Source organism: Lontra canadensis, unplaced genomic scaffold, assembly GCF_010015895.1.
Source record: "Lontra canadensis isolate GAN:19392208 unplaced genomic scaffold, GSC_riverotter_1.0 scaffold13, whole genome shotgun sequence".
Taxonomy (NCBI): domain Eukaryota; kingdom Metazoa; phylum Chordata; class Mammalia; order Carnivora; family Mustelidae; genus Lontra; species Lontra canadensis.
In genome coordinates, this window is record NW_022631007.1 from 12,349,546 (window position 1) to 12,362,495 (window position 12,950).

General features: G+C 46.3%; 1 protein-coding gene across 5 annotated transcripts in view; it reads left to right on the plus strand.

The window, feature by feature from the left end:
* Window positions 1–844: 844 nt before the first annotated feature.
* The window catches only part of ATG16L1 (autophagy related 16 like 1), a 37,498-nt gene continuing 25,392 nt past the window's right edge, over window positions 845–12,950 (plus strand). For 4 of the 5 annotated variants that reach the window (XM_032857518.1, XM_032857519.1, XM_032857521.1 and 1 more), the window contains exons 1-5: window positions 845–1,111; window positions 4,353–4,446; window positions 8,695–8,800; window positions 9,548–9,621; window positions 10,495–10,746. In XM_032857518.1, the coding sequence (XP_032713409.1) occupies window positions 997–1,111; window positions 4,353–4,446; window positions 8,695–8,800; window positions 9,548–9,621; window positions 10,495–10,746 (641 nt within the window). In that variant the 5' untranslated portion in view covers window positions 845–996. The remainder of the gene's footprint in view (window positions 1,112–4,352; window positions 4,447–8,694; window positions 8,801–9,547; window positions 9,622–10,494; window positions 10,747–12,950) is intronic. The other variant, XM_032857522.1, reaches the window with a different exon arrangement.

A 12,950-nucleotide genomic window follows, 5' to 3' on the forward strand; every position in this document is an offset into this window, starting at 1 on the left:
TTAAAGATTTTATTTATTTATTTGACAGAGAGAGATCACAAGTAGGCAGAGAGGCAGGCAGAGAGAGAGAGAGAGAGGAGGAAGCAGGCTCCCTGCTGAGCAGAGAGCCGGATGCTGGACTCGATCCCAGGACCCTGAGATCATGACCTGAGTTGTAGACAGAGGCTTAACCCACTGAGCCACCCAGGCGCCCCTATTCCCATTTTTCTAAAGCTATTCTTTGCATTCCATATCGTCGTTTTAAAAAAACCTATTCCCAAGGGCAATGGGACACTCTTGCCAAAGTATAAAGCAGCCAGACTTTTGGGTAGGAAGATACTGCCGGGTCTAGGTGACGTTAGGCTTGCAATGTACCAGGCATAGCGCTCACTGCATTACATAGGTTATTCCTTTTAATCTTCACGACAAGGAGGGTATCATGAGGATCCCCGTTTTACAGATTAGGAAACAGAGGCTTTGCAAGATTGCCACTCATCTAGGGTCATTCAGCTACTGTGTGGGGAGTGGCCTCCACTTTTGTTTGTAAACTGAGGCGATACAGAAAAGAAAGGCAGGCCAAGGAAAATAGAAATCGGCGGGGGTGGGGGTGGGGAGGCAGCGAAGGAAACGTCAACTGACGGACCGCTCCTTCCCGGTCCCCTTCCCGCCGACAGCTAAGGCTCCGGCGTAGCTCGCACGCCTCCCAGTGGCCGCCTCTTGCCTCCTGCGCTTCCGGCCTCGGGAGGGCGTCATTGCTCAGCGCCTTGAGCCGCCACCGGCCAAGCGCATGCGTGTAGCGTAAGACGACGGGTTAGGAGGCGGGCTTTCCGGCCTTGACCCCAACCCTTTCCGGCAGGAGCCGGAAGACGGTCCCTGACGGCATTGGCGGCGGCCTGTGCGTGGTAGTGTTCTCTGGGCCGCCGGTCTTCCGGCGTCCGCTGGTAGCCGATGCTGCGGCCCGGGGCCGCCATCCCCTACTCGGATTGGCGGCGCTAAAGCGCCGGGGCAGCGCGCGAAATGTCGTCGGGGCTCCGCGCCGCCGACTTCCCCCGCTGGAAGCGCCACATTTCGGAGGAGCTGAGGCGGCGGGACCGGCTACAGAGGCAGTCATTCGAAGAGATCATCCTGCAGTGTGAGCGGCGGGCGGCCGGGGGAGCGGGCGGGCGGGCGGGCGGGCGGACTTCGCAGCAGCACGCGGGGTGCCGGCGGAAGCCGTAGGCGGACCCCTGGGGTCGCCTGCGCGCCTTGCGGCGGCCTCACAAACCCTAAAAGGCGGACGCCCCATGCCGTTTTTTTAGATCTTACTCTCTGACCTTAGAGGGATTTCCCTACTAAACTGTGTGTTCTTCGTGGGCAGGCACCGTTCGCGCTTGTGTTTGTAACCCAAGCTTCCACGCATGTGTACTTGAATAGGGTCCAGAAACGTCCCGTTTGGGGCCTCGTGTGGCTGAAACGGGTCACTGACTTTAAGCATTAACTCACGTAATTAAGATTGTTCTCTGTGAAATATTCAGCCTTTGATTCCTCGGACCTCTCGTTTTTTAGTCCACCTTGGTGCTCTTTAACTGGTACACATTTTGAGTCCTGCTGGTTGGTTGGGACATGGTTATTGGAAACTTAAATATGAAGGTTTTCTCCTCTCCCCACCCCTGTCTGCAGTTTGAGTACAAAAATGTTCGTACCCTTAGATGAGTCTCCCTGAGCATTTCCTTGCTCCCTCCCCAATTTTACGGAACCGATAAATGGCACATTTAGGGGGAGAAATGAGCACTCCTCAGTCTTATGGTTCCATCTACCCTTTGAAGAAAGCCTGACAAAAGTTTGGAGTCCATGTTGATGGTGAGATTCAAAGTAATAGTCGCCTATTAATGAATTCTGATTGTGCTAAATCACTGATTCCCAAACTGATGTGCACATTAGTATCACCTGGATCTTTTAAAAATTAAAAAGCCCAGATTAGTTAAATTGCAGTATGTGAGGGTGGGACACCGATGGGAGTGTTTTTTGATGCTCCCCAAGTATTTCTAATGTGCAGAGTGGTTTGAGTGCTTCGGTAGATAAGCGGCATGTGTTATTTCTCTTTATCTTCTTGAAAATTCTATGAAGCAGGTCCTTTTGTCTTTTCTGTACATGAGGAAACCATGCAGAGAGAGATTAATAAACTTTCTTGGAGAAGCATAGCAGATTCTTGTGGAGTCTGGATTTGAACACAGACTTGATGGGTCCTAACTTTGTGTTTTGTTTTTCTCACTGGGGTTCTGAAGAAATGACCCTTCCTTGCTTTCACTGAACGCGCCCTCTTAGCAAAGGTGGGAAGCAGAGTGAGATAATGTGCTGCTGTTGTGCTAATTCCTTGTACTCTAAGAGATCCTTACAGCCAGAAACACAGAAAGCCCCTCCCACTCAAAAGTGATTGCCAGTGGGTTATGTAAATTCAGGTGGTCAGGTGTTTGTTGAATGCTTTGTCTTAAAAGCTAAAATAAACTTACAGTCCCATTGGGCTGGAAGTTTGACTCCACACCTTACTGATCTTTTCACTTACCTTTCTGAGTCTGATTTGCTGCATCTGTAAAAGGGGCGAATGTCGCCCTGCCCGCTTCATAAAAACTGTGTATATAAGTGCTTTGAAAGCCATCTACGAAATAGTCTATTAACAGAAGTGGCTATAATTGCATTGATAGAGATTGGATGGTTTTTCAGCATTGAAAATAGTCATTTTGATGGGAGGGGGGAGGATGTAGGAGAAAAATCAGAAGACCATGCTGGAGAGGGAACAGGTCATTAAATAGCTATGGTGAATAGTGCTTGCCTGAGGGGCTAGGAGCCCAGACTGATATGAGAGGCAGTTAGGGGGCTGGAGAGAAAGACCACCTTTGCCTGTTAGAGCTTTTGTCTTTAGGTCAGCGATTGATATCTGCGGGGCCATTTCCATTTTGCCTGTGAACACCTTCACTCCTCTCTTCTTCCCTTCCAGGCCAGTCAGGTTCAGCTTCTGCCTCGGAACCTAAAGAGAAAGATGAAAAGAGACTGTAAGGACAGATGGCAGCTTCCCTTCAGCTGGATGCTTCTCTTTAGTGAGAGGAACTTTCAGGGAGGGTCCCTCCTGAATACCTCCTGTCCTTTGAAAGACCTAATATCTCAGGGCACCCACCTCTGGTGTGACATTTTGAAGATCTTATTAGAACCCTTTGATGTGCGTGAACACCCAGGGTTGGAACCATACTTCCCTGTTCTGCTGAACTGGTTGATTAAATTAACCTAAACCAAGAATATTTCTGTTTCTGCCCAGGAGTTCCATTTCCATATATAAAAGAGAAGTAGAACTCAAGACTCTAAGAAGAAAAGGATAAGGCCTTCCAGCAGTAATATTCGCTAGCATAAATCCTATCAAAATTTTGTTCTAGAGCAGTTCTAATCTCAGACTTTGAGGATTTCCGACAGTCCCCATCAAATGTAGCTGTTTAGCGAGTTTCCCGGGATCAGTCTCTTGTTTTGCTTAGTGCCCCCTCCCACCTTGCCAGTCCCTGTGTGACTGTCATTCATAACTACTTGTCCTTTGAATTCCTGCATCATGTTTCCTGTCACCTTTGTTACTTTCAGAAGGAAAACTCATTTTCTTCCTTAGGTTCTCCAGTCTTGTATTCTTTGACACATTAGCATCTTCCAAAGTCACCTGAGCAAGGAACTTCAGAATAATCTTTGACTTCTTACTAGTAAATGTCTGTCTATGTCACTGCCTGCTGTTAAAATCTGTTATTTTATCATGGCCAGTAAGAAAAGGTCTGAATTTTTCATTCTGCTCTTTCATGTGTTGGTTCCAGCTTTCATTTCTGTCTGCTTGCGGGATCACTGCTGGCCCTCCTGCCTGGACTCTGTCAAACCATCCAAGCATATGAGTAAAGATAACTCTTCTAGTCCGTATACTTGACCCTCTGCTATACTTGAGTTCCTCAAGGCCAAGGACTCTCATTCATATTGTATTTCTAGTGCCTTGATCTAAAAATTACGTTTTCCAAATGTAATAATAAGGTACATAATGTTTCATTTTTCCACTGGGTTTGTTTTGTTTCTAACTCCTGAGATAAACATAGGTAAGTGGGGGACATTCTTGTAAGGATGCTTCCACAGGTTCCTTTGGCTGGGCTGCTCCTGCTTAGGCCAGGAAGCATTAAAGGAGTGTATGTTCGTGGGTTTTGGACAGTTGCTACAATTGCTGTCCAAGTGCAGCACCTGGTACTTTGACACCTCATGAAAGTGAAACATACCCAGTTGTCCCCTATGGGTTTTTTTGGTCCAAATATTTACAGGATATGAAGTAGTGATAAGGTGTACATCAGTTATAATAATGTGTTTCTTCTTTTCCTTTTTAATAGATAACAAGTTGCTAGAAAAGTCAGATCTTCATTCAGTGCTGGCCCATAAGCTACAAGCTGAAAAGCATGACATCCCCAACAGGCATGAGATAAGGTATTTTGAAACTATCCTTTGTTGCTTGTGTCTCTTCAGTTAAAACGGATCTCAGTTTAGCTGTCACTTTTCTAATTGAGAGATACTGTTTCTGTGCTCCAGTTTTTGTCAGTTCCTTTCAGATAAGAACTTGTGAAGCCAAGTAACTAAAATCCTTTCTTTGAGGGTATGTACCCACCAAAGAAGGCTTTTCAGTAGGTGTTGTTAAGTCTGAGAAGTCACTCGAGGCAGGTAACTGGGCCAATTCCTCCGTCAGCCTACGGGGTTCACTTTTTCTGAATAATCACACAAATAGGCATTCTTGAGCAGATTTACACAGATCTTATTAATACAGGATTGACTGGTGCATAAGCATGAAGTGCTTTTTATACAATACAGGTCTGTTTGATGCTTTTTAAGTTCAGTGGTTTTCAACATATTTTAGTAGAGTGAAATTAAGCTAGCAGGTTGCAGCAAGCCTTATTTATTTATTTTACTTAAAGATTTTTTAAAAAATCTATTTGTCAGAGACATAGCGAGAGAGGGAACACAAGCAGGGGGAGTGGAAGAGGGAGAAGCAGGCTTCCCTCTGAGCAGGGAGCCCGACACAGGGTTCCATCCCAGGACCCTGGGATCATGACCTGAGCCAAAGGCAGATGCTTAATGACTGAGCCACACAGGTGCCCAAGCTTTTTTTTTTTTTTTTTAAGAAATATTAGGAAAAACTTGCATTTTAATAGAAAGGATAAGTATTGTTTCATTAAATACGCACATAGGTGTTCATGATGAGAAGTTTGATATGTTTACATGGGTCATTCATGTAAACTATTTTTTTTTTTAAGTTTTTGGTTTTTTCGTATTTATTCATTTGAGAGAGAGAGAGAGAAAGTGTGTGCTCACAAGCAGGGGGAGGGTTAAAGGGAGAGGGAGAAGCAGACTTGTCACTGAGCAGGGCGCCCGATGCAGGGCTCAATCCCAAGATCCCGGGATTATGACCTGAGCTGAAGGCAGACACCTAACTGACTGAGCCACCCAGGTGCCCCGTAAGCTATATTTCTTTTTGAGGGCCATGGTCCAAAAAAATCTGAAAGCCAGATTTCATCAGAAACAGTTTAAATAGAATCATTCTATCATCTTACTGTCTTTTTCCAGATGTTTATCATGTTTCCAGATGTTTATCATGTTTGCATATTAAATTTGAGGGTCAGAATGGGAACAGTACTCATCACTACTCTAGAATTTGTGTACTTTTTTACGTGTCAGATAACATTTAGCAACTGTAAAAATGAGTTGGTATTAATTTAAGGGTTTTTTTAAACCCAGAAGTGTAAGGTACAGCCAAATTTATTTATCCCTGTAGCTAAATCTGCTATATGCCTGCCTCCGTGTTTCCTCATCTGGTCCCCTGGCAGACCAGAGTGGGAAAGAGGAACAGAGGGTCCAGCCCAGGTTCTGTCCTTGCTTAACAATAAATTCAAGAGCTGCTTCCTGACTGTGGCCCTGGGAGGCCTACTGTAGTATTTAAAATATTAGTTGTAGGTTTCTGGTCGATATTAGGTATAGAAAATGCCATTTTACCTTTTTCATCTAAATCAGCTGAAAACTTGAAATATTTTGTTTCTATCTAATTAGACTCTTGGTGACCGTGTTTCTCTCTCCTGTATTGGTCAGTCAAGTTCATTTGCTTGGAAAGGTGCTGTAAATAGAAAAATAATAATTCTTTTGATTGAATATCACTGAATGGTAATTTAATTGGAGGTCCTTCCTTTCCTAAAAACTTGAGCCCCTAATGAGGCCTCTCCTGACAGCCTTGTTTCTATTAATGGTGCCCTTATTTCCCACAAGTCGTCAATGATTCCTTTTTCCCTCGGTGTCCTGCCCCTCCTCGTTGGTAGTCACTCACTCAGGCATGTTCATCCTTCACTCACACACTCTTGTGCGTCTATCCATTGGTTCCTTGGGGTAGAGCAGCTCAAGTGGGTGTTTGATGGTGCCAGAAGGGTATTTACAGAAGATGGGCCTGGTGGCTTCTTTTGCCCTTCTGTCTCCTTAAGTTCTGTCCATCTCGTCCTAGTTATTCTTAAAATACTACCACCTGTGTTTAAAAAGCTTTATCTGGATCTCTTCTCTGCATCCCTCCTGAAGTGTTTTAATCCCTTTGCTTTCTGCATAGATTACAGCATAGAAGTAGTTGATTCCATTCATTTCCTGCGTATGTTTCCTAGATGGCAGCATCTAACAAATTGTTAGAAATGCAGAATCTTGGGCCCCACACCAGACCTACCATTTCAGTAAATTAGTAAGGCCCGTAATCTGTAATCAGATGATCGGAGAACCACCACTTTAGAACATGGCTGCCCGGTGTCCTTGTCATCCATCCGCAGCACCAGCCAAGCAGGGAGTGACCTGATGCGCTCTTGAAAGAAGGGACTGCTTGTACATTTGCATATTTCACAGTGCTTTGCATTAACATAAGAGGATTTGATAAAAATAATTTCTAGTTCTTATGCCTAATTTAGGGTGACTTCCTGTACAGTGTGTTCCACTTTCTAATCTCTTGGCTTCTACTTCATGGGTGACGATTGGGGAAGTATTAGAGTGCCTCAAAGGATGAGGTATTAGGATGGGCTTGGAACAGGTCATAAAAGTACCTTTAGAGGGAAGGAGTGTCACACTGCTCCCTTTCCCCTCTTGTTTATGACAGGGCATACAGAAGAGGCCATTCTCCCCTCCCTTCAGGTGCTGGTGTCCTACTTTTCCAGTGTCTTCCTCGTCCCCATCTTGTGCTTTCCCCAGGTGGTGGTTTAAGTATCTGTCTTCTGATGGTTCTCCTCTGCAGCTGCAACCCCAGTCCTGAGCTAAAATGTACAGGTCAGTCACCCGTTGTTTCTGACCTGGGGTGCGAGCCTCTGCCAAGCCTCAAAAACTACGTGAACTCTTGAAGGCGTTGAGCTCAGCTCTGGGGCTTCAGATACGTCTGTTTGCTGACAGCTTCCATTCTGTACTTGACGTACAGACTCTTACGGCCGATTTGCACTCCACACACCCCCTTGGGTGTCCACACCACACTCTTCAGGTCTTTCCCAAACCCCAGTCCCTCCTGTCTCAGTAGGTGGTGCCTGCACCTTTAACACTTGCTCAGGCCCAAAGCCCTGGAGTCCTCCTCCACTCCTTCTTTTCCCTTGGACTCTCCAGCCAACTCAAAAGGCAAGTCCTGTGAGCTCTCTCTTCAGAATGGATCTAGGATCTGACCACATCTCATTGCCTCTACTGCTACCACCTTGATCTGAGCTGGACTTTGTAACATCCCATGAACTGGCCTCCCTGTTTCTACCTCTTCCTCTCTGCCACTCCCCTGCCGCCCCCGCCATGGTCTGCTCTCCACCCAGTAACCATAGCAATCCTGTTAAAACTTAAGTGATTCCTCTGCTCACGACACTGCAGTGGCTTCCAGTCATTGTCCCAGGAGGAGCCTGGGAGGTTCTGCGTGGTCTCCCCACCTCCTCCCTGACCCGTCTTCTCTACCCTCCTGCATGTGGAGCTCCGCTCATACTTTCTCCGAGGACACCAGCTAGGCTGCCTTCCCCAGGCCTAACAGTTGACGTTTTCTCTTCACTTGAGGGTCCAGCCTCCAGGGGCCATGTGGCTGGCTTCTCTCTTCTTTCCGGTCCTCAGTGATGTTCTCCTCTCAGAGAAGCCTCCTTTCAGGGTGCCCCCCACAGAACAGGAACCCTGTTGCTCTGTCCCCAACTTTACCCTGCTTAGTTTCTCTTCAAAGCATGTCTGACCACTGGACTTCACGTATTTACTTACTCACTGTGTCTGCTCTTAACTGTTTATCTGTCACCTGAGAGCAAAGCTTTGTGTTCACTGCCTTCTCCCCAGGTCCAAGGTCAGTGCCTGGCATGTAGTTGGCACTCAAACATTTGTCGAGTGACTGGACCTTGTTGTCTCCTCCATGTTTACCTAAACCTCATCTGGAATCCATGCTTTGTTCCTGACACGACCTGTGGTTCAAGTTGTGGTTGGTTTATTTTACCATGTCTCGTGTTTCCTACTTTGTACTTCAGGTTTGTAATGGCTTAGCACCACATTGTCCCGGAGAAAATGAACGGCTTTATTGGCTGTGTTGTCACATACAGGTTCAAAATTCTGAGGTTACTGTTTCACTGCCCAACGGAGGAGGTTTGGGGTCTGATTTTTTTTTTTTCTCTCTCTCTTTCCTCTCTTTTTTGCACATTCCTTCATCTGTCTGGTTTGGGGACTTAGTCCTGGACATGATGGTGCCTGGAATGATAGTCAGCTACAAGAGATGGCCCAGCTGAGGATTAAACACCAAGAAGAACTGACTGAGCTACACAAGAAACGTGGGGAGGTACTGATAGCTGCTCCTCGTCTTTGCTCTGCTCTGCGCAGGCCCTGCGTGGGGGTGAACAGGCAGAAGGGCGCTTGCGCTAGAACTTGCAGCTGTCCTGGCAACACGCGGCGTCGTCCTCTCTCTGGGAATGCAACATCGGGAAAGCCAAGGGCTTTCCCTCCATCAGCAAGACGGCAGGCCACTAGGGTAGCTGCCGATTGCTCCACTCCCAGGTGGCATGAAAGGTACAAGTGGAGAAACTTTGAGGGAAAGAAGCAGGCTTTTCTGCCTGTTCAAGGGCGGGTCTCACTAATACTTTCCTAGGGTGTTTGAGAGTGAACCCTGCAATCTCTGAAAAATTCATTAGAAAGGACATAAAAAATGTCCTGGGCTGTATTAATCCTGGGTGGCGATTTGATGGCAAATTATGAGAAAATGTATTTTCTCATCAGTGCAGCTGAATTGATCATTTTATCAGCTGAAGTGTGTGAAAGGTGGCTGAGGTGGGGGGACAGCTGAGTCCTCAGCGGAAACCTGGCAGTGACCCGTAGCACTTCCCATCATTCCCATGAGCATCCCCATCTGCCCTCCCACTCCTCGCTGCCACCCAGCTTGTTTCTTCCTGGGGCCTTGGCCCAACTCTACAGGGCACGTTTTCTTTCTTAAAAATAACCCCCCCCCCTCCAATTTTAAAAAGCACCCACTGTTTAGGTTCCAGCTGAGGTCTGAACTCTCTCATTGATGCAAGTGTTTTCCTTTCCCCAGTTAGCTCAATTGGTGATTGACTTGAATAACCAAATGCAGCAGAAGGACAGGGAGATGCAGATGAATGAAGCAAAGTGAGTAGAGATGATGCCTTCTCCAGGGCTGGCCATGGGGTTGCACTCTGTTTATTGTACTCTAGTGGGCGGGGCCAGTGGTGATTGCTGGCAAATGGTCACCACATGGGACTCAGCAGGAGTGTCACTTCTGTGCATGCACAGCCTGGGATTTTTATCTACCTGCTAAGGATGACAGAGGCAAGGACAGTGCCCTCAGTCTTCTGGGTTCCCAGCATGCCCCTGGCAAGTACCCTTGGCCCTTGTGAGTGTCCCCGAAGCATTCATGGCTCTCCCTGTGGCCACTGCATAGGAGAGCTAGCGTCTTCTGTGGTGGAGATGGTGCCAGAGTGAGCCTATGGTCTTTGGGAACAGGGATGAGTTTGTTGGCAGGATAATTCTTGATCACAGAGAAGCCTGGAATTCCAAATTGTAGGACCTTTGAGCTGGAGGGAAGCCTGGGTTTCCTCTGTGCCATTTTTCCTTGCTCTGCAGACAGGAGTCTCTAAAGGCTTAGAAAGGCATCTTTGCTTATCGAGTGATAGAACCAATGGAAAGTGCAGAATTTCTAGCCCTCTTTTAAGCCCCTGTTAGTACTCTATATAGGCATCAAAAGTTCCCTTTTCAAATCCTGCTTTTCTAGTCCTTCATTGCCTGGGTGAATTTTACCCTAGGTAAAATTCCTCTCCTAATCGGCTTGTCCTGTAAACCACTGGGGCTGGGCTTGGCTAAGTGAGATGTTCGTAAACATGAGTCCTCCGTGGCACCTGGTGTGATGGCTGACGTTACTGTAGGGGGCCCATGCTCATGGAGCTCCAGCACCTGGCAAGGTGCCCTGGCTCCTCACAGGGCTCCTGAGCGGGCCCATTCCTCTTCTCCACGTCCTGCTTTCAGAATTGCAGAATGCTTACAGACTATCTCTGACCTGGAGACGGAGTGCCAAGAACTACGCAGTAAGCTTCAGGACCTTGAAAGAGCCAACCAGACCCTGAAGGATGAGTATGATGCCCTGCAGATCACGTTTACTGCCTTGGAGGAGAAACTGAGGAAAACTACTGAAGAGAACCAGGAGCTGGTCACCAGGTGGATGGCTGAGAAAGCCCAGGAAGCCAATCGCCTAAATGCAGAGAATGAAAAAGATTCAAGGTGAGACACCAGTCCACAGGTAGTGATTCCCATTTTAAGTAAAGTAGAGCCTTGTTTTCTGAAAAGGCAAAAATGAACCTGGCGGCTCTGATGAGGAGGGATGGCACAAGCGGGCCAGAAAACACTAATAAAATCAGAAATCTCAGTGGTGCACATAAAAGAGATTTGCATTTATTAGAACACTAACAGCTAAGCGGAGGATTACCTTCCAAAAGGGCTTTGGCCCATACAATTTTTGCCAGTGAATTCTTTCAGTGTGTCAAGGAGAAAAGCTAATTCTTGAACAATGGAAGGTAAACCAGAATTAGAAAAAGATTGGAGGGACGCCTGGGTGGCTCAGTTGGTTGGACGACTGCCTTCGGCTCAGGTCATGATCCTGGAGTCCCGGGATCAAGTCCCGCATCGGGCTCCCAGCTCCACGGGGAGTCTGCTTCCCTCTCTGACCTTCTCCTTGCTCATGCTCTCTCTCACTGTCTCTCTCTCAAATAAATAAATAAAATCTTTAAAAAAATAAAATAAAATAAAAAAAAAAAAAAAAAAGAAAAAGATTGGAATTTTTCCCATCCCTGATTTTATAACACCAACCACATCCGTACCAAAGCTCTGGATAGTATAACAAGAAGACTACGGTCTAACCTCACATGAACATAGATGTGAAATTCCTAAGTCAGAGTCACTGGTACCTCCCCCCCCCCCCAAAGAGAGTGTGTGTGCCCACACAAGGGGTGGGGTGGAGGGGAGCTGAGGGGGAAAGAGAAAATCTCTGGCTCCATGCCTAGTGCATATGGGGCTCCATCCCAAAACTCTGAGATCATGACCTGAGCCGAAATCAAGAGATGGTTCCTTAACTGATTGGGCCACCCAGGTGCCCCAGTACTTTTTTTTTTGTTTTTTTTTAGTTTACTGCAGTCCTACTAGGACTTACCCCAGGAATTAAAAGACGGTGAATCTGGAAATCAATTAAATCTATCACCTTGGATGATAAACTGTAGGGCCACTATAGTAGACCCCAAAAATGCCATTTGCTCAGACTCAGTTCCCAGTCCTGATAAAAACACTTCAACTTGGAACAAAAGCTTTTAATAAACACACATATCAGCAACCAACAGCTGATAGCGTTCTTAACAGGGAGACCTTCTATCCTAGACACCAGATTCGGTCTTAATGGAGGGAAGTGTGTGTGTTGAAAATTTCCACGGAGAGTCTAACACACATCAAAACCAGGAGCAGAAGGAAGGGCTTACTCTCTTCAACTCTGACTGATATTTTGGCCATCTGACCAGATAGGATGCAGAATGCAAGGTCACTAGAAGGGATGGGGGCTCATGCTTACCCACTTAGAAAGCCTAAGAAAATCCACTGAGAAAACGGACAGTAAGTGGTCAACAGATTAGAACATACGATTTTTCTTTTTCTTTCTTTTTTTTTTTAAAAAAGATTTTATGTATTTATTTGGCAGAGATCACAAGGAAGCAGAGAGGCAGGCAGGGAGAGAGAAGGAAGCAGGCTCCCTGCTGAGCAGAGAGCCCGATGCAGGAATCAATCCTAGGACCCTGAGATCATGACCTGAGCCGAAGGCAGAGGCTTAACCCACTGAGCCACCCAGGTGGCCCATAACATACAATTTTAAAGCCCTGTGTCTGTAGTTTAGAATTTGAAAAGATGATTGCAGTTAATCTGAAAGAATGAAAATAGGAAGGAGTCATCGTAATGATTACTAATCCTACCAAATAATATATTCAAGTAGATTTCAGAATCTGTATAAAAACTGATAACGTAAGGTAGAGATGAAAAATGTGATACCTACTTCTTATTTTATGAAAAATTTCTAAATAGTATGAGGACTTCCCAAACATTAAAAAAATAGAAATAAAAAGTGGACTGTATAAAATTTTCCGATTTCTTGACACAAAAGCAATCAAAGAGATGCAATCAATCATTAGGTAAATATCCTGCCGCAGAGTGGATGAGACAGGCGAACCCTCTGGCAGGTGTGAGGCACAGGGAGTTGATGAAAGCAGGAGTGCACACAGTCAGGAAAGCTGGCCTGGAGGGCTGTCGGGAGGAAGGGGGAAGCACCTTCACATTGTCTGTGGAAAGCCCATTCCACCACCTCCCAAGGCCACCTAGGCATGACCTGAGAAGTGTTCCCACTCGTTGGACTTTATTTTAAGCAAGTCCCAGGACTTGGTCACGGGTATTAT